We start from the raw sequence: 20,627 nt of genomic DNA, 5'->3' as shown, positions 1-20,627 counted from the left end.
AAGTAGCCACTGAAAGCTCTCCAGAAGGAGCAGCAGCTCCTGGTGGAAACAGTGGTTCTCAGTGGGAGGCTTCTCTCCAAGACGTACTGACACAGGGTATGAGACCCGATATTGGCTATTAGGATTTTCATTTCCCAGGTGTGTCATTGGGTGTCTGTGCCCATTCCTGAGAATTCCTGTGCAACTGCTGCTTCACTCAGAATCTCTGTTTCATAAAAGCTGTTGTGGCTGCCATTTTGCCAACCAGAAAGTTCTGGGAGGTGGACTTTCACATATTCCCTGCAGCCCCCCTCCTCTGGCCATCTCTTCTTAACTAGTATGGGAAGGAAGACCAGGAACTTTGGAATTGAAGAGGCCTGAATTTGAGGTCCTAGTCATGCCATTTACTAGTCGTTTGGCCTGGGACAAGTTACTTGACCTCTTTGAGCCTCCGTTTCTATGTCTCTAAAACATATCTCTGTGTCTCTAAAACACCGTCTCTAAAAGGAATAATACTAATATACAATTCAGTGTGCTGTTGTAAGGATGGAATTCAACAATCCAGGGGAAGTGCCTTTCACAGAAGAAAGTCTCAGTAAGTGTGAGCGCCTGTCGCTGTCGTGGGTGTTGGTTGTACAAACTTAGAGAGCTGCTGGAGTCCACGTGATTTGGTGAAAAGTTGTGTGAATTTAGGCAGGACTCCTGGGTTTGAATCCCAGCTCTCTCTCTGGTTGGCTCTGCAGCCTTGGCCAAGTCATTTCACCTCTCTTGAACCTGGTTTTTTTTTTTCACCTAAAACAGGAATAATGCTCTCTTCCCCACCTATCTTACAGAGCTCCTGAGACAATCAAATGCATCTATACATACAAAATCCCTTTGTAAGCTACAAATGTCTATGCAACAGTGGCGAGGGGGGCATTATGCTCTCCTTTGATGTCACCGGAGAATTAAAAATAATATCGCTGGGCTTCAGAGACCTCTTTGTAAATAATAATGGCGAATTATGGAGTAGGCCATCAGGAGTAAAGCAAAAGACATGACAAGGAGGCAGCTTTGCAGCCATCTAAATGAACTCTTCTGTAGCCAATACAATGGAATAACTGGCAGCTGCTTATCCCCCACCATGTTCGATAGTGACATCTACCCTGCAGTGGAACCGAAGCCCAGGTGTTTAATCAGCTCAAATTTTAAGCATCTAAGTAGCTGATACACCCCTTTCTCAAGAGTGAAAACTGATTGGGTTGCATTTGTATGGCTTAGATGAGCTGGGCTAGAAAAGTGGCAGGGGTCAGGGACATGCTAAGTAGGAGGGTCCTCTGGTCCAAGGGTGGGTGAAAGATGGTCTGTGGGGTGGATGAGTCAGGCCCTGCTAAGGCGGACTGCCTGCTGGGGGAGCCCTGGGCTTGCATCTCTCTGTGCGCTAAGCGCTGAGGCCAAGCCAAGAGCTGAGGCCAAGCCGAGAGTCACAGTGAATCATTATGGCGCATATGCTCAAAAGAGATAGCTGTTCACCCTCATTGCCAGTCTTGCCTGTACTCAAAGAACTGGAGCCCCAGAACTGGGACAGAGGGCTGGGAGGCCCCCCCAGGAGGAAGATCATTCAGGGAAGAAACAGCAAGTTTTGCCAAACCAAAACTCAAAGGGGAGAAAGCACTCAACTCTTCACTCAGGGAAATGTGGAAGGAATAGGCAGAGACAGCAAGGCTTCCGGAAATCCTTCCTACACTGCCCCCAGTAGTTTGAAGGAAAAAGCGAACCTAGGGTAAAAGGTCTTCTGTGTCCTTTCAAAATTCTCTCTTTATCTCTACTTTTTGCCATCTTAATTATTACAGGTCTTGGGATCCTTGAAAGAGCACGTGTTTCCCCTCTGCCACCAGCAGGAGGCAGCAGCTTAGAGAAGAAAATAAAACAGCCAGCTTGGAAAGACATCCCCCTCCCCCCAAAAAACCTCAGGTATCTTTCAGTCTGACTTCCCTACTTGGATGACGTGGTTTTCCGCCTAGCTCCCTAGTGGATCCTCAGCGAAAAGGCAGTTGGAGCTGGGTTTGTAGAAAAGCCTCTGGGGATAGACGACTTCAGGGTCATCGTTTACGGGAAGCTTAGAATAGCATCCAGGCCAGCACATCTGGCTGGGATGGTGATTACAGCTGTTTCTCAGGATGCCGCTGCTGTTGCTATTGCTGCCGCCTGCCCTCGTGTTCACCACAGTGAACTAATGAACCAGAAAGCATGGCAGAAACAGCTAAGAGACTCTCATGCCTGGGGGTGGAAGGGGTTTGACCATTCGGCCCAAGAACAGACTTCCGGCCTGGCAGCCCAACATTTAACCTATCGCAAGCAACCTGACTGAATACTTGAATTTACTAATAGAAAGTTTGTTACATTTAAGCAGGGCAAATGTTTAGACTGCTGCTTGGGAATGCTGACTATAAATAATTTAACTCTATTGACCTATAAAATACATAGTTAGACTACTCAAATTAACAGAAAGAGAAAACCCTGTGTCTTCAAATGTTACCTAATTTTTAAAATTGTACCCCCCAAGGTAAATACTAAGAAAAGAATTTAAAAATATAGAGAGAAGGAAATAAGAAGGGAATGAAAATGGGTACACTGGGGTGTCTGGGTGGCTCAGTCGGTTAAGTGTCTGCCTTTGGCTCAGGTCATGATCTCAGAGTCCTGGGATGGAGTCCTGCATCAGGCTCCCTGCTCAGTGGGGACTCTGCTTGTCCCTCCCCTTTCTCTCTACCCGTCCCCCTGCTTGTGCTCTCTTTGTCTCTCTCTCAAATAAATAAGTAAAATCTTAAAAAAAAAAAGAAAGAAAATGGGTACACTAAGACAAAGCAATTAAGTCCAAAAGAAGGTAGCAGTGGAAGAACCGAGGAACAAAAAAGATACAAGATACGCAAGGAAAAAAGATCAAAATGACAGCAGTAAGTGCTTCTTTATTAGCGATTACTACGAATGTAAATAAATTAAACTCTTGAATCAAAAGGCAAAAATTGGCAAGATGGATTTAAGAAATATGATCTCTTTATATGCTGTATACAAGAGACTCACTTTAAATCCGAAGACACAAATAAGTTGAAAGTGAAAGGACGATAAAAGATATTCAAAGCAAATAGTAACCAAAAGAGCCAGGTGGCTACACCAGTATCAGACAAAATAGACTTTAACTCAAAATAGTTATAGGAGATCGATATGGACCTAATAAAAGGATCAATCCATCAGGAAGAAAGAACAATCATAAGCACGTACACCCCAAACAACAGGGCCCCCTAAATACATGAAAAAAAATGGACAGAACTGAAAGGAGAAATAGTTCTACAATGTAGTTACAGACTTCAGTATCCCATTTTCAATAGTAAATAAACAACTAGACAGAAGATCAATAAGGAAATAGAAGACTTGAAACAATACTATAAACCAAGTAAATCTAACAGATATATAGAGAACATTCCATACAGCAAGAGCATAACGCATACTCTTCTGAAGTACACTGGAACATTCTTCTGGGTAGACCATATGTGAGGCCACAAAATAAGTCTTAATACATTTTAAAAGATGGAAATCATACAAAGCAATGGATTGAAACCAGAAATCAATAACAGAAGGAAAGCTGGAAAATTCACAAATAGGTGGAAATTAAACAATGCAGCTATAAGCAACCAATGGATCAAAGAAGAAATCAAAAGCAAAGTTAGAAAATGCTTTGACATGAATAAAAACTAAAACACAACATAAAAAAATAAATGTGATACAGTAAAAACTGTCCTTGGGAATGTATAGATATACATGCCTATGTTAACAAAGAAGAAAGATCACAAATCAATACCGTAAGGAACTAGAAGAAGAAGACTAAACTCAAAGCCAGCAAAAGGAAGGAAAGAATAAAGGTTAAGGCAGAGATAACAATAAAGGGAGTAAAGAAACAACAGAGAAAAATCAATGAAACCAAAGGTGAGTTCCTGAAAAGTAAGATGAAACTGACAAATTTTTAGCTAGATTCACTAAGGCAAAAAGAGAGAAGACACAAATTACTAAAATCAGGAGTGAAAGAGGACTATCACTACTGACCTTAAAGAAATAAGAAGAATTATAAGACAATACTATACGTAATTGTATATCAACAAATTAGATAACCTAGAGGAAAGGGATACATTCCTAGACACACCCAAATTACCAAAATTGACCCAAGAAGAAATAGAAAATCTGAATTGACCTATAACAAGTAAAGAGATTGAATCAGTAATCAAAACTTCCCAACAACAACAACAACAACAACACAACCCAGGACCAGATGGACTCACTGGTGAATTCTACCAAACTTTTAAGGAATAATTCACACCAATCCATAACAAATATTTCTTTTTTTTTTAAGATTTTATTTATTTATTTGACAGAGATAGAGACAGCCAGCGAGAGAGGGAACACAAGCAGGGGGAGTGGGAGAGGTAGAAGCAGGCTCATAGCAGAAGAGCCTGATGTGGGGCTCGATCCCATAACGCCGGGATCACGCCCTGAGCCGAAGGCAGACGCCCATCCGCTGTGCCACCCAGGCGCCCCCATAACAAATATTTCAAAAACAATGGAAGAGGGAACACTTCCTGATTCTGCAAGGCCAGCACTGCCATGATTCCAAAGCCAGATAAAGGTATCATGAGAAAAGAACACTATAGACCTATATCCCTCATAAAAACACATGCAAAAATGCTAGCGGACCAAATCCAACAGCATATTAAGGCAACTGTATAGCATGACCAGTTGGGATTTACCCCAGGATTGCAAGGAGGTTTGCATATGAAAATCACTCAATGAAATATACCATATTAATAAAATGAAGGAAAAAATAACATGATCCCACCATCCAACTGATGCAGAAAAGCATATGACAAAATCTGATACCTTTTCATGCTAAAAACACCTAACAAACTAGGGATAGAACGCATATGTGAAAAATCCATAGCTAACATCATACTCAATGGTGAAAGACTGAAATCTTTCCCCCTAAAATCAAGAATAAGACACCACTTTTATTCAACGTTCTACTGGAAGTTCTAGCCAATTAGGCAAGGAAAAGAAACAGAAAGCATGCAAATTGGAAAGGAAGAAGTAAAACTATCTCTATTTACAAATGACATAATCTCATACATAAAAAATTATATATATATAGTTGTACTCGATATAATTATAATGGATAGTCAGGTGGGGAATTTCAAAGAGAAATGGAAACTATAAAAAAAGGAGCCAAACAGAAATTCCTAGAACTGAAAATTACAACGTTTAGGGAAAAAAATTCCCAATAGATTTTCCATTCTCATCAAGGCAGAAGAAAATACCAAGTGAATTTATATGGAGAAGTCAATGAAAAAGGCATAATATAAAGAAAAGAAACTAAAAGATTAACAAAAAATAAAATTCTAAAGAATCCCCATAAATGTAGGAGCGCCAATAAATGAATTAATCAAAATTAAAAGATAAAGGATCAACACACAAAAATCAGTTGAACTTCTATACACCGGGCATGAGCAATCTAAAAAGGTAATTAAGAAAGCACTTCCATGGGGCGCCTGGGTGGCTCAGTCGTTAAGCGTCTGCCTTCGGCTCAGGGCGTGATCCCGGAGTTCTGGGATCGAGCCCCATGTCAGGCTCCTCTGCTGGGAGCCTGCTTCTTCCTCTCCCACTCCCCCTGCTTGTGTTCCCTCTCTCGCTGGCTGTCTCTATTTCTGTCAAATAAATAAATAAAATCTTAAAAAAAAAAAAGAAAGAAAGCACTTCCATTCACAACGGCATCAAAAAGAATAAAATACTCAGAAATAAGTTTAACCAAAGAGGTATGAGACTTGTACACTATAAACTACAAAACATCACTGAAAGAAATTAAAGACCTAAATAAATGAACAGACATCCCGTGTTCATGAATTGGAAGACTTAATGTTAAGATGGTGACACTCCCCAAAGTCATCTAAAAATTCAATGCAATCCCTATCAAAATCCCAATGTGCTTTTTAAAAAAAAATTTTTAAAGATTTTGTTTACTTATTTGAGAGAGAAAGTTCATAAGACCTGGGGGAGGGGCAGAGAGAGAGAAGCAGACTCCCTGCTGAGCATGGAGCCTGACGTGGGGCTCAATCCTAGGACCCTGCGATCATGACCTAAGCTGAAGTCAGACGCTTAACTGACTGAGTCATGCAGGTGCCCCTCCCAGTGTGCTCTTTAGAAGATATGGAAAAACTTATTGTAAAATTGACATGGAATTGCAAGGGACCCCGAAAAGCCTAAATGATCTTAAAGAAAAAAAGGAACAGAATAGGAGGATTCTCACTTCCTGATTTTGAACTTCACTACGAACTAACAGTAATCAAGACAGTGTAGTACTGGCATAAGCAGAGACATACAGATCAATGGAAGAGAACTGAAAGCCCAAAAATAAATCCATTCATCTGAGGTTGACTGATTTGCAACAAGCGTTCTAAGAACGTTAAATGGAGGAAATAACAGTTTTTTCAACAAATGGTGCTGGGACAACTGGGTAGCCACGTGCAAAAGAATGAAGTGAGATCCTCTCTCACACCATATATAAAAAAGAACTCAAAATGGATCAAAGACCTAAATATAAGAGCTTAAACTCTTAGAAGAAAACATAGGGGTAAATCCTCATGATCTTAGATTGGGCAATGGTCTCTTTGCAATGACAAGTACCAAAAGAAAAAAAAATCAATAAATTGGACTTCATCAAAATTAAAATATGTTTTAAAATGTTATTCTTTTGAGAGAATTAAAAGACAACTCACAGAATGGGTGAAGTATTTGCAAATCATATATCTGAAAAGGGTCTAGTATCCAGAATATATAAAGAACTCATAACTCAACAACAAAAAAACTGAACAACACAATTAAAAATGGGCAAAGGACTTGAATATACCTTTTTCCAAAGAAAGATATACAAATGGCCAATAAGCACATGTAAAGATGCTTAACATCGTTAGCCACTAGGGAAATGCAAATCAAGACCACAATGAGATACCACTTCACAGCCACTAGAATGACTATTTTTTTAAAAAAATGGAAAATAACAAGTGTTGGCCAGCATTTGGAGATATCAGAACCCTTATACATAAGTGGGGGGGGGGATGTAAAGTGGTGTAGCTGCTGGGGAAAACAGTTTGGTGATTCCTCAAAAAGTTAAATATAGAATTACCATATGATCTAACAATTCCGCTCCTAGGTATGCACGCAAAAGACCTGAAAGTAAGTGTTCACACAAAAACTTGTATATGAATGTTCAGCACAGCATTATTCACAATAACCAATAGGTAGATAGGACCCAAATGTCCATCAGTGGATGAACAGCTAAACAAAACATGGTATATCCATACAGTGGAGTATTATTCAGCCATAAAAAGGATTGAAATACTATAACATGGATGAACCTCAAAAACATCGTACTAAGTGCAAGAAGCCACATGCAAAAGGCCACATACTATATGATTACATTCATATGAAGTACCCAGAACAGACAAATCCAGAGGCAGAAAGCAGATTGGTGGTTGCCAGGGGCTGAGAGGAGGGAGGAATGACAAGTGACCGCCTGGGTAAATATGGGGCTTCTCTTCAGGGGCACCAAAGCTATTCGGGAACTAGATAGTGGTGATGGTTGCATAGCACTGTGAATGTACTTAACGCCACTGAACTGTACACTGTAACATGATCGATTTCATTATGTGCATTTTATCACAGTAAAAATGTTATCTAATTCAATCTTTCTACCAACTCAGACTATATTGTCTGATTTGGCGGTATTCTGCAGAAAATACATAGAGTCTAAATCCATAAATCAGTGAGCATCCATGTCCACCTACCACCCGCCTGTACTTTAACCTTGTTCCTAACTTGATTGTGCTGCTTCCCTCCATAGGCTCTTCTAACACCAAAACAGTTTTGTGCTGACTGGCCAATTATCTTCGATATCAATTACCTTTCTGTTTACTTTTTAGTTCCCAAGGTTAATTGTTCTAAACTCTACTTCACTTTAAAAGTCCTTTCAAGTTTGGGGTGCCTGGGGGGCTCAGTTGGTTGAGCATCTGACTTGGTTTCAGCTCGGGTCGTGATCTCAGGGTTGTGGGATTGAGCCCCGGGTTGGGCTCAGCGTCGAGTCTGCTTGTCCATCTCCCTCCGCCTTTGCCCCTCTGCTTTCTCTCTCATAGATAGATAGATAGATAGATAGATAGATAGATAGATAGATAGATAGATAGAAACAATCTTCAAAAGTCCCTTCAAGTTCAACAACAACCAGTTAAATTAACCACACATTAGTTTGAGAATGGAAGTATTGATATGGGCACAATCTGCCAATTTTTCTATTGTTGATCAACATTATTTGGTTGACAAACCTACACGTACGAAATGCACATGCATGCCCTCTCATGTGTCAAATAATTTTTCATATGGGTGTGTGTCTACCAAACAATACTACATGGCCTAACCTTTGAGATTTTGGCATCCAAAAACATAGAGGCTTTACTTCCATAAAAATCTCCATTGTTTTCTTCCCAAAATAACTGAAAACATCTGCAAACTATTATTGTTTTCTGAAATACTGTCTTCCATTGCTTATAAACTAAAGAGCCGATTATTCGTTTCATGGAATTGGACAGAAAATGTAAACCACCATGCAAATCAAAAGTCAAAATGGCCGCTCCTTCCCCAAATGGCCTCCTAGCGCTAAACTACAGCAGAAGAGAGTGCAAGAGATTATGCCTCTGACCTGTGTCCCCCAACCAAACCTACCACTTAGGATGGGGCTAACACTCACCTTTTTCAATGTCACGATCTTGGGTGGTGAAGTTTTCTTCTTTGGGGTCTTAGGTGACTCCTCGTCAACAGAGATTTCTTCAAAGCCATCAGAGATTGTGTCAGATCGGATAAGAGGGGGGCTGTTGCTGGACCGGCGTGGACGCAGTGAGGGGAGCTGTCAAGGAGGAGAGTAGAAGGAAAAAAGTTAAAACTTGTGTGCTTTCCTCCAAATTACTGGTATTCTCTTGTTGCTTAATGGTTGAAGGACTAAGACCCCAAAGTGAAAAAACAAGCCAAGGAAAGAATCTTCTTCCTCTCTGTCTTCACTTCTTGTACCTATGCAGACCAAAGACCCATAGCCTTGGGTCACGCTCTGGGTTGCTGCACACTTGTGCCAATCCCCAGAAAAAGACAGAAACTTTGAACTGCTTGTTTGATCAAAACCAGAATTCTGGTGTTATCTCTCTACTGATGCTAGCTATAAATCTTATTTGAGTCTGATCTTTGTTTTGATTTTGGCATTGTCTTTGGAAGGCCCAGTTCTCGTGGAGGTGAGTTTTGGGGTTAAGATCTAGGCTTGGCATCCAAACTACAATCCTTGCTCCTATCATTCCAGGAATTGTCTGGATCACATCCTGGCTCTGTGGGTTGTTTATCTTAATCCTGTCAAGATTGATCTTCTGGAATTAGTAGAAAATCTACAGAACTAACCCTCATTAGAATTGCTTTACTAGGGGCGCCTGGGTGGCACAGCGGTTAAGCGTCTGCCTTCAGCTCAGGGCGTGATCCCGGCGTTGTGGGATCGAGCCCCACATCAGGCTCCTCTGCTATGAGCCTGCTTCTTCCTCTCCCACTCCCCCTGCTTGTGTTCCCTCTCTCATTGGCTGTCTCTATCTCTATTGAATAAATAAATAAAAAATCTTTAAAAAAAAAAGAATTGCTTTACTAGTTTTCCAAAGGGGATAAAATTGATCATTTGGGTCTTCCTTGGCCTTCAGCACACGGATTTAGTTCATTCCAGTTTGAACCTCCTGGTACACTTGAATCTGAGGCACTGGTCTCTTCCATGGCCATTTTGGTGTGGATCAGAATCTCTGATCTTTAACAAATACTGGCTAAGCATCTACAGTGTGCCACACCCCATTCTAAGCATTGGGCCTACAGTAATGAACAAAACAAAATCTTGGCTGTCATGGAGCTGACATGCTTTCTTCTGTCTCCTGTTCAGGACATATGGCCCTCAAACCCTCAAAGCCAAAGACAAGGGGCCCCAAGGAGGATTTGTCCAAGGTTCTGCCCCTGGAGAGCTCCTGGCTAGGGTCTCAGGTGCCCCCTTATTACCACCAGGCCCCACTAGGGGCTCTTGAGAAGAAGTCTCGGAGCTTCACCAGCCCCAAGCCCAATTCTAATAACAATAATGACAATTAACTTTTACTGAGGGCTTTACTCTGCTTTCATCTGTATTAATTCCTTCCTTTTGCTAGCTTTGGGTTTAGTTTGCTCTTCTCTTTCTGGTTCCTTCTGTTGAAAGGTTAGGTAGTTAGGTTATTGCTTTGAGATCTTTCTCCCTGCCAGACACTGAGTGTTCTTCACTGATGCATTTCATTCGAACCTTGCAACAACTCTTTGAAGCATCTGCTCTTGTGGGCCCCATTTTCCAGGTGGGGAAAACCAAGTCTGAGAGATGACATGGCCGGCCCTAATTCTCACGATGGCCGAGCAAGCATTTGAAAGGTCTGCTTGCCTTTAGAGCCCGTGTTCTTAACCACTGTGCACTCCTGTCTCCTAACTGTAAGAGCCAGGAAGGGGATGGCCCATACTCAAGTTCAGGGACTTTAAAGGCAACGCCCAGAAGAGATGATGCGCCCCCTTCCTTAAGAAGGGCTGCAGAGGGAGAGTCAGGTCTATGAGCAGTAAGAACACTGCTTGGCAGCCTCAGTTTCTTAAATTTCTGAATTCAATTTGAGTCCACAAGAAGATGCCAACCATCTACTAGCACATCTTCTTATCTCTTCGTCCTCGAACAGAAAGAACACGATATATCATGGAGCGTGATCCAGGCACCCACAGTCCTCACACTTCAGATAAGACATCAGGTGAAAACCTGGCAGGGACTAAAACGCCGGTTCGGTCTTGGTGTCTCTAACAGAACTATACACTGGCAGTTCCTCTCCCACACTCTCCCAGTTGCTCTGAATGTCACATAATCCTTTACGGATCCTGCCCCTCCGAGGAACCCAGCCATATGGCCATTTCCAACTGCTCTATGCAGCACCGGGCTCAGGACCCTTGACGTGATGCTCTCAACTACCCTGTCGTTTAGGGCTGTGACCTTGGCACTTAAGGCAGGTCTCCCGTGCAAAGGTCCATCTGGTGGTTGATGGCTTGTGTTCTGTTAACACCCCCTACCCTGTCTTCAGCCCTGTTTCTTGGAAGAGGGACTACGGGAGCAGACCGAAGATGCGAGGAGAGGGCCCAAACCGGCCACTTAAGAAAACTTGCCGTTGGGCTACCGTGGCTTTCCCTATCCCCCGCTGCATTGTGAGAGGAAATGCCCCTAGAATCTTTACCTTTAACTCTCACCCCCCCACACCCCCAAAATCATCTTTCTAGAGCAATGGCATGTCTCTGCTATGAGAGTCTGTCTGTTGCTGGGACTAAGAGAAGAGGGAGAGAGGGAGGCTTCCAGGAAGGTTTCCCCTTTCTGCACGTGAGAAATAACCCTGTAGGGCTTGGTCATGTACAGCTGGATTTCTGCCACTGGGTGGCAAGGAAGTGTCGCTGTGGAGACAAGCCAAGGCTGGTGTTTGACGCTCAAAACTGAGGACCGGAAGTGACTTTTCCTGCTGTGGAGCAACAGGGCAACAGTCTGCTGACCTCGGGGCTGCTTTACAGCCACAAGCTCGGCCCCACTGGTGACCATCTCGGTGTTTCCTTGTCTACCCTCCACAGGTAACGTGGCCAGCAGAACTTTCACACACGGCACAGGAACGGGAGTGAGAGATGGGGGGTCTTAAACAGACGCGCCACAAATAAGCCCCAGTTACCTTCTGCCGCATGAAAGGATGCAGCCCCTCAGCGGAAAAGGGTCTCCCCCTTGTATGCCTTTCTCAGTTACACAGGGCACTTTGGGTATCATCCCGCCCCCAAGCTGGGAGAAGGCGGAAGGTGGCTGCTTAGGGTTATTTTCCTGCTCCCCCTGGCATATTTCTAGATCAGAGCTCCAGAAGAGTCTAACTGAGCAACTGTTAGGGTTATCTGGAGGTAAAAGACTGTTCTCTGCATATGCATAGCCTAAAGGTATACCCCTCCCCCTGTTGAGGCGGGCACAAAGAAACTGAATATCTTAAAGCCTGGGATATTGGGAAGACTATCTGGGTGAGACTGAGCAATTTCTTTAACCTCTCTGAGTCTTTATTCTATCCTCACAAGCAACTGCTTGAGGTAGATATTTATATTTTACCCATTGCAGCTGAGGAAAGGAAGGCTCAGAGAGGTTAAGCAATCAGCCCAAGGTCACAGAGCCAGGAAGTAGCAGAGCAAGAATTCAAGCACAGGTCGGTCTGACTCAGCAGCCATACTTGGCACAATTCCACTCTATTACCTCAGTGATCTTAGAGCCCCCAATCCAGATTCCACTTCTAGGCACATATCGGGGCACAGCTCCAAACATAAGTCCGGAAACAGCTCCACGCACATCACTAGTCCCAGATCTAGGCAGAGTTCTGGAAACTTGAGATCTCTGTAGAAGAATGAAAGAACATGGCGGTTGGAATGCCTGCACATTAACCAACAGTGGAATGTCCCCATCCTAAGACTTAATGCTTAATTAATTAATAATTAATACTTAATTCTTGAGGTGGGTCATACGAATATGGTAATGCCAGCCAACATAGTGTGCTGGGCACTAGGTCAGCGCAACGTGTATTTCTACATTCTCCCTTCTTTACAATAGCCCTGTGGGGGAGAATCAGCTGGGGAGCAAGGCCAAACTCCCCCACCCCTTGTTTTTTGGCAGACTGGGATGAGGGAGTCTAATTAGGCGCCGAGGCTGGAGTTCAGTATTACCTGTAGAGGTCGGCCTCTCTGGGGCTCTGGAGATGGGTATATTCTACGTGCTGAAATTTCAGGCTCAGTATCCAACATGAAGATGCTGTCATGGGACAGGGCTTTGCTGCCCATGCTGCTCTTGGCTCTGAACAGGAAGGAAAAGGTCTTGTAAGAAAAGCCCAAGGGCCATAGGAACTGAAGACACGTGTATATCTATAGCATGACATATCACAGACACCTCAGAAAGGGGGCAAGGGTGCGCATGTGCTGACAGAGAAAGTTTTCCATTTAATATGTGTTTCCAGGGGCGCCTGGGGGGCTCAGTCGGTGAAGCGTCTCCCTTTGGCTCAGGTCATGATCCCGGGGTCCTGGGATGGAGCCTCGAGTCAGGCTCCCTGCTCAGCGGGGAGTCTGCTTCTCCCTCTGCTCTTCCCCCTACTCGTGCTCTCTCTCTCTCTCAATCAATCAATCAATTATACATATACCTATATTAGCTACATATATAGTTTATGTTCATAGAAAAAATTCCGGAAGGATATTCACCAAATAATTAGTGGTAGTTCCCTCTGGGGAATGGCACTGGGGGTGGGGGGGGACACCTTAATTTCCTACTTTATGTACTTCTGCATAATTTTGATTTTTTAAATTATCAACACAATCTTTTTTATATAATAGTTTTGAGATACGGTTTACATACCATACAATTCACCCATTTAAAGTGTACGAGAGTGGTAACGCTGTGCAATGGGAGGGAAGACCCAGAGTCTTTCCGTTATTAAGGTAAGAGTTATAAAAGCTTTCACACCCAAATTTCTCTCTAGTGTTTTTGTTTTGATTTAAAATACCAAACACCTGCCCAGATACTGGAGACTCTCATTCACTAGATCTTTTCCTCTTTCACACAAGGGTTCCAGGATACATCTGCCTGATTTTCAAAGCCGTCCTAGGCACCCACCCCGCCACCCCCACCCCCAGCCTGCTAAACCCAGATGGAAATACCTTCTGATGGGGAATAAAGCCAGGTCGACAACAATGAAGTGCTAAGGCAAATCAGGGAAAAGTTAGAAACAAATGAAAGGCTAAAGGCACAAAAGATTCCTTTTGGAATGTGGGAATACATGCTACCTGTTAAAAATTTCAACCAAAGACATCGCAAGAAAAGAAGACTACAGAGTAATATCTCTAATGAAATAGATGTAAGAATCTTCAATAAAATACTAGTCATCTGAATCCAGCGACAAAGAATTATACACTATTACCAAGTAAAACTTGCAAGAAATGTAAGGTTATCTTAATATGTGAAAATCAATGAACGTAATACACCATATCAACAGAATAAAAACAAAAACCGTGTGGTCATTTCAATAAATACAGAAAAAGCATTTGTAAAATCCAAATACATAATAAATACACTCATGATAAGTACACTCAACCTTGACCGAGGACATCTGTGAGAAACACTTAGCTAACGTCACACTTAATGATGAAAGACTGAATGTTTTCTCAGATCAGGAACAAGACAAGGATGTCTGCTATTGCCACTTCTATTCAACATTGTCCTGGGGGTTCTAGCTGGGGCAATTAGGTAAGAAAATTAAATAAAAGGCATCCATACTGGACAGGAAGACGTGAAATTATCTCCAATCATAGATGACACAATCTTGTGTATAAAACTCCTAAGGAATCCAATAAAAACTAGTAGAACTAATCAATGAGTTCAGCAAGGCTGCAGGATAAAAGACCAATATATAACAATTGATTGTATTTCTATATACTTGCAGTGAACAATCCGGAAGTGAAATGACAAAAACACTTCCAATTTTCAACATTTACAATAACATCAATAAGAATAAAACCCTTAGGAATAAATGTAACGAAAAGCGTGTAAAAACTATACTCTGAGCACTCTAAAACACTGATGAAAGAAATTAAAGAAGAAAACCTAAGTAAATGAAAAAGCAGCCTATGCTCAGGGCTTGGAAGACTTAATCTTGTCAAGATGGCAACAGTCCGCAAATTGATCTGCAGATTTAATGCGATCATTATTGAAATTCCAGCTGCCTTTTTTATTTTCTTTGGCAGAAGTGGGCAAGATGATCTTTAAATCATAGTGAAATGTAAGGGGCCACAAACTGATAAAACAATCTTGAAAAAGAAGTACAAAGTTGGAGAACTCAGACTTGCCAATTTCAAAACTTACTACAAAGCTACCGTAATCAAGGCAGTGTAGTACTGACATGAGGATAGACATAGAGATCAATGGAATAGAATTGAGAGTCCAGAAATAAACTCATTCATCTATGGTTCATTGATTTACAAAAAGGGTGCCAAGACCGTTCAATGGGGAATGAATAGTTTTTTCAACAAATGATGCTGAGACCGTAGGATAGATACATACAGAAGAGAGAAGTTAGACCCTACCTCATACCATATATAAACATGAACTCAAAATGGATCAAAGACCTAAATATGAGAGCTAAAACTCTTAAAAGAAAAGATCGGGAGTATATTTTCATGACCTAGATTTGGCAATGGATTCTTAGAATATGACTCCAAAAGCTTAAGCAACTGAAGAAAAGAATAAATAAATGGATTTGATAAGAATTAAGCTTTGAAGGATTCTAGTGAGAAAGTCAAAGGACAACCCACATAAGGGGGGGGAAATATTTGCAGATTGTATATCCTTTTTTTAAAAGATTATTTATTTGAGAGAGAGAGCAGAGTGAATGAAAGAGAACACAAGTAGAGGGGGGAGGGGCAGAGGGAGAGGGAGAAGCAGGCTCCCCGCTGAGCAGGGACCCCCCCCCCAATGCAGGACTCGATCCCAGGACCCTGGGATCATGACCCGAGCCGAAGGCAGATGCTTAACCGACTGAGCCACCCAGGCGCCCCTGCAGATTGTATATTTGATAAGGGATTCATATCTAGAATACAGGAGGAACTCTTACAATTCAGTAATAAAAAGATAATAACCCAATTTTTTAAATGGGCAAAGGATCGCAATAGATATTTCTCCAAAGAAGATATACAAATGGCCAACAAGCACTTGAAAAGATGCTCGACCATGCATTAGCCAGTCAGGAAATATAAATCCAAACCATAATGAGATGCCACTTCAGACCCACTAGAATGGCTAGAAGCAAAGGCTCAGATAGTAACAAGTGTTGGCAAGGTTGCGGAGAAATTGGAACCTCCGCGTGCTGCTGGTGGGAATGTAAAATGGTGCAGGCATTTTGGAAAACAGTCTGGTGGTTCCTCAAAAACTTAAACATTAAATTACCATGAGCCAGTACACTCCTCCATAATAGCCAAAAGGTGGAAACACCCAAGTACCTGTCATCTGATGAACAGATAAAATGTGTATTCATACACTGGAATACTATTCAGTAGTATGAAAGAATTAAGTATTGGATTCATGCCACCACATGGATAACACTGGAAAACAAAAACATGCTAAGGGAAACAAGCCAGTCACCAAAGGCCACAAACCATATGATACATTTTATAGGAAGTATCCAGAAAAAGCAAACTGATAGAGACAGAAAGTAGATAAGTAAGCACCTTGTGCTGGAGTGGGGGATGGATGGGGATTGACTGCTACTGGGAACAAGGTTTCTTTTAGGGAGGGGTGGAAATGTTTTTAAATTAGATAAAATAATTGTTTAAAATTGCATGTACTTTTTTTGCATTTATTACCTTTATTATAAAACATATGCTCTAATACACGTAGGTTGGCACTTTAGAAAACAACCTAAGTAGGGCTCCCCTAATTAGGGCTCCATGCCCAACATGGCCCTTGAACTCATGACCCTGAGATCAAGAGTTGCATGCTCTACTGAGCCAGCCAGGTGCCCCTAAAAAACATTTTTTTTTTTTAGAGAGAAAGAGCGCGAGAGTGAGCGGCGGGGGTGGGCAGAGGGAGAGGGAGAATCTTGAGCTGGCTCCACACCCAGCATGGAGCCTGTCACTGGGCTCAATCTCACGACCCTGAGATCACGACTGGAGCTGAAATCAAGAGGCCAATGCTCAACCGACTGAGGCACCCAGGCACTCCCCTAAAAAACAATCTTTAGATCGTACCCAGAGTAACAACTCGGGCACTGTAGGACCAGCACCCACCCCATCATTGTGAGCCTGTCTGACTGTGGGTCATGAACATGGGTAGATCTGATCATGACATGCTCTGAGGACAATCTGGTGTTATGGGGATTAAAATGGAACCCATAGGAAGGTGGCTTGTGGGCCAGCAAGAGGAGAGGTGACAGATGCCTTCGTACTACCCACTTCTTCCCTATAAAACTCTGCTACCCAGGCGGCCTGGTGGTGAAAGCAACATGCTCTGTCTTACTAAAATGGCAGTCCCACAGAAAATGAACAGGATTCCAGATAAAGGCTTAATGATGCCATATGACTGATGCAGCATTGAGACAGCAATGTTCCCAGACACCTCTCTATACACGCTTTCCCCCATTATGCACACATAGACGCTTTCATTCACCGTTGCTCTATGACCTGCCAGCTCAAATCAGGCTTGGGACCCGTGTCTCGTCTGCAAGGAAATCTTGGGCCATGGGTGGGCTTCGAAACCGTCATTTCCATGCTGGGCATCAGCCAGAGTGCAGCTGTTCAACTGGCTCTTTAGTGCCAGACCCTCCCTGATCCAAGGATTCCAGTAGCACTGGCTGCGGCCATGTTTGTCAGAAACCAAATCTCGCGGTGCCTGGGTGGCTCAGTTGGTTAAGTGTCTGCCTTCAGCTCAGGTCATGATCCCAGGGGTCTGGGATCGAGCCCCACATTGGGCTCCCTGCTCAGCAGGGAGCCTGCTTCTCCCTCTCCCTCTGCCTGCTGCTCTGCCTACTTGTGCTCTCTCTCTGTCAAATAAATAAATATAATGTTTAAAAACAAAAACAAAAAAAAAAGAAAAAGAAACCGAATCTCCTGTCCGCTGAACTTATCTAGCATGTACTGATCTGCTTCCTGGAGGCAGAAACAAGAAAATGCATCCAAAACTCCGAACAAAATCTTGGCCTTAATTAAAGGCAATAAAACACATGACCTCAGCAGCCATTTAAAGAAAAACAAAATGGAGGCATGGGGTGTATCCATTTTATCAGATACGGCTTAATACAGTCTTAGAAATGGATACTGGTCCTATGGTATAGGGAGGGGAGGGCTGGCTGTAAGTTTTGTTATGACGGACAGCTTCAATGGACAAAGAGGCTGATCTTTCCTCCTAACTCCTGAGTGACGTTCTCCAGGGTTTTCCCCCTAACACGTTAAGCAAGTGACAGGGGTCGGGGGTGATCATCAGGCCTCCTACATTATACTCTTAATTAATTTATGCTCCTTGCCCCCCCCCAAAAAGGCCTATTTCAGGCCCTAAGAAAAACACCCTTCCTTATATATAAATTAGTTCACGCACTTCCATTCACCCCCTCCTTCTTCCTTTCCCCCCACTTCCTCCTGTCCTCCCCCCACCCCGCAAGCTGTGTGCGCACTTGCCATCTTAGTGAGGAAAATGCATCAGAACCAACAGGCCATTTTGGAGGCGGAGGGACAGGTGGGAAGGGGGAAATGCAGGACTTTAGTAGAGAGAGCCAACTTGCCAATCTATAGAGGCGACGCAGAGTAGACCCACACTCCCCTCTCCCCTCCCCCACTCACTGGTTTCTAGCAGGGCTAGTGTAGGCTCACTTGGAGCTATCAGGCTGTGGTCTACAGCATGGCATGATTTGTGAGGTATGAAAAAAGCCCCTCTGTCCAAAACCATCTCCCCCCACCCCCAGCAAAGCTAGCTGAAATTCCTCACAACCAATGCACCCATTAAGGGCCTCCTGAGGGAGGCTGAGGTGCTAACTGTCGTGTTTGCTGACTGTCCCATTTCCAGCAAGCAAAGCCTCGAGGGAAAGGGTCGAGGCACAGGTGAGCTCTGTGGGCAGTCCAGCTAAGTTTGGAATGTTCAGGCCTGGGGAAGAGGCCCAAGGGGCGCTGCGCTGAGGGGGAGCTGACAGAGCCAGGAACAGCCGGGGGTCCTGGATGGTCAGATACGGAAGTGGAAGCGTCACAGATGACAATTGGAACAGGGGTGGCTGAGAAACCGTCTTCCCCATTCTGGGACGAGTTACAGCATCTCCCCCCCCCCCGCACCCCCTGCCCCATCTCCTGGGATGTTGCCCGCTCGTTTCTTTGCTTGTTTCTACATTAACACAAGTGATTTCGAGCTCGGGCCTCCGCCCAGCTAGAGTGGCTTCAGGGTCTGAGATTTTAATCACACAGTAAGAGCTGGAGCTTCCTCCGGCGGGGTAATCGCAAATCCACAGTCCGAGGGCCCGGCAGGCACATCAGGCCCGGCTTCCTGAATGGGGCAGAGGCCTCCAGCTCCTTGCTAGGGCTAGGCCCCGTTACTGCAGCTGTGACAGGGGAGGGCTGCCCTGGTCTACTTGTACCCAGGGCTCTCGGGGCCAGGGGCGTGCGGCTGCCAACCTACTGAGCTCTGCACCCCAACAATAAGCATTGGTGTGAGGAGCAAGCGTGGAGAAAGGCCCCCAGGCCATGGTCGCCCCCGGCAGGGGCTGCGGCCCACCAGACGTTACCTGGCCTCCAAGCGACAACCTTCCAGAACCGGCTTCAGAGAAGAGATGTCAATACTGCCGCTGGACAAGCTTGCCTTGAGCCTCCTCCCTCCCTGGGCATCTTGCGGCTCCTTTTTCTTCTTCTTGCCAAAAAAGTTCTTGAAGGCTTTAAATTTGGATTTCTTTTTTCCTGGAAGTTAAGGAACGAAAGCAAGGCAGAGTGAGACAGTGGAAGGGACGATGGAGAGGAAACAAGACCTTTGTGACAGGAGCAAGGACTGTGATCCCAGGTGCCCTGCGGACTTGGCCTTCGCCCCACCCCCCGACCCGGACCCACGACAGGACGACACCGCAACACCATGCATGTGGCCTGCTCCCTTCTTCATAACGCCGTAGGACAAAGTGTCTGGGTTTCTGGGGGGAGCAGCCGCTCGGCCCCGGCTTGTGGTCTTTGGGCAGGCCTCTCTTCGGGCCCAACTCCCCAGGCATCCACCCGCCTCTCCACCTCAACCAGGAACACACGCCTCTTTCCTGACCCAAGAAGTTCATTCATAAGCAGCCATCATGAGCCCACATAAGCACGGGGAACACACCCCCCCCCCCGACTTCACGCTGGTATCTGGAGTCGCCGCCACCCAGCTGGGGAGGCGAGCTTCCACAGGCGAGAAAGCCCCTGGGGACCCCTGGAGCTGCAGGCGGGCGCTGGTTCTGCCCCGCTTGTGCGCTGGAAGGATGGAGATCTGCGCGGTGCGTGCTATCGGGCCCGTGCAGGCAGGGAAGCCTTCCTCCAGGAGGGGATTTAGGAGCAAGCGAGAGGGCTGGGAATTGGGAAGAAAGGGCCACCAGGCAACGAAGCTGCCTGTGCAAAAGCCATGACAGAATCAGATGCCTAAGGGTTTTGCAAGGAATGCGTGCGTGAGCGCATGCGTGCGTGCGTGCGTGCATGCGTGCGTGCGCTATGTGTACTGTGTGTGTTCTTCCATTATTGCCGATTGGTTTGCATTATCTACGGGGCTACTGCCCTCTGCACCTGCGAATAATTAAAAGTTTGCTCTGTCTACATTAACCGGCAGGGCCGCGGCGAGGCATGGGAGCTTTAAATGCTCCTAAGGCTCTGTTTGGGCTTTTGTTAGTTTCCTAACAAGCACGTGTATCTTTCTTGGGGCTCAGCAGAAGAGGGGCGAGGAGAGGGGGGGTCCGTGCTGCATTCTTCAGAGGGAAGGAATCAGC

The 20,627-nt window shown here is 44.4% G+C and overlaps 1 protein-coding gene across 1 annotated transcript in view; it reads right to left on the bottom strand.

Moving 5' to 3' along the window:
• KIAA1210 (KIAA1210 ortholog) overlaps positions 1-20,627 on the bottom strand; it is a 68,317-nt gene that overhangs the window by 20,768 nt on the left and 26,922 nt on the right. Inside the window, exons 3-5 of the mRNA XM_087859608.1 lie at positions 19,419-19,587; positions 12,844-12,970; positions 12,380-12,517 (exon numbers count right to left, since the gene is read on the bottom strand). Coding sequence (XP_087715734.1) covers positions 12,380-12,517; positions 12,844-12,970; positions 19,419-19,587 — 434 coding nt within the window. The remainder of the gene's footprint in view (positions 1-12,379; positions 12,518-12,843; positions 12,971-19,418; positions 19,588-20,627) is intronic.

The sequence above is a fragment of the Ursus americanus genome, chromosome X, assembly GCF_024610735.1.
Source record: "Ursus americanus isolate L20-20 chromosome X, mUrsAme1.1.p, whole genome shotgun sequence".
NCBI lineage: Eukaryota > Metazoa > Chordata > Mammalia > Carnivora > Ursidae > Ursus > Ursus americanus.
This window is presented reverse-complemented; position numbering and strand designations above follow the sequence as displayed.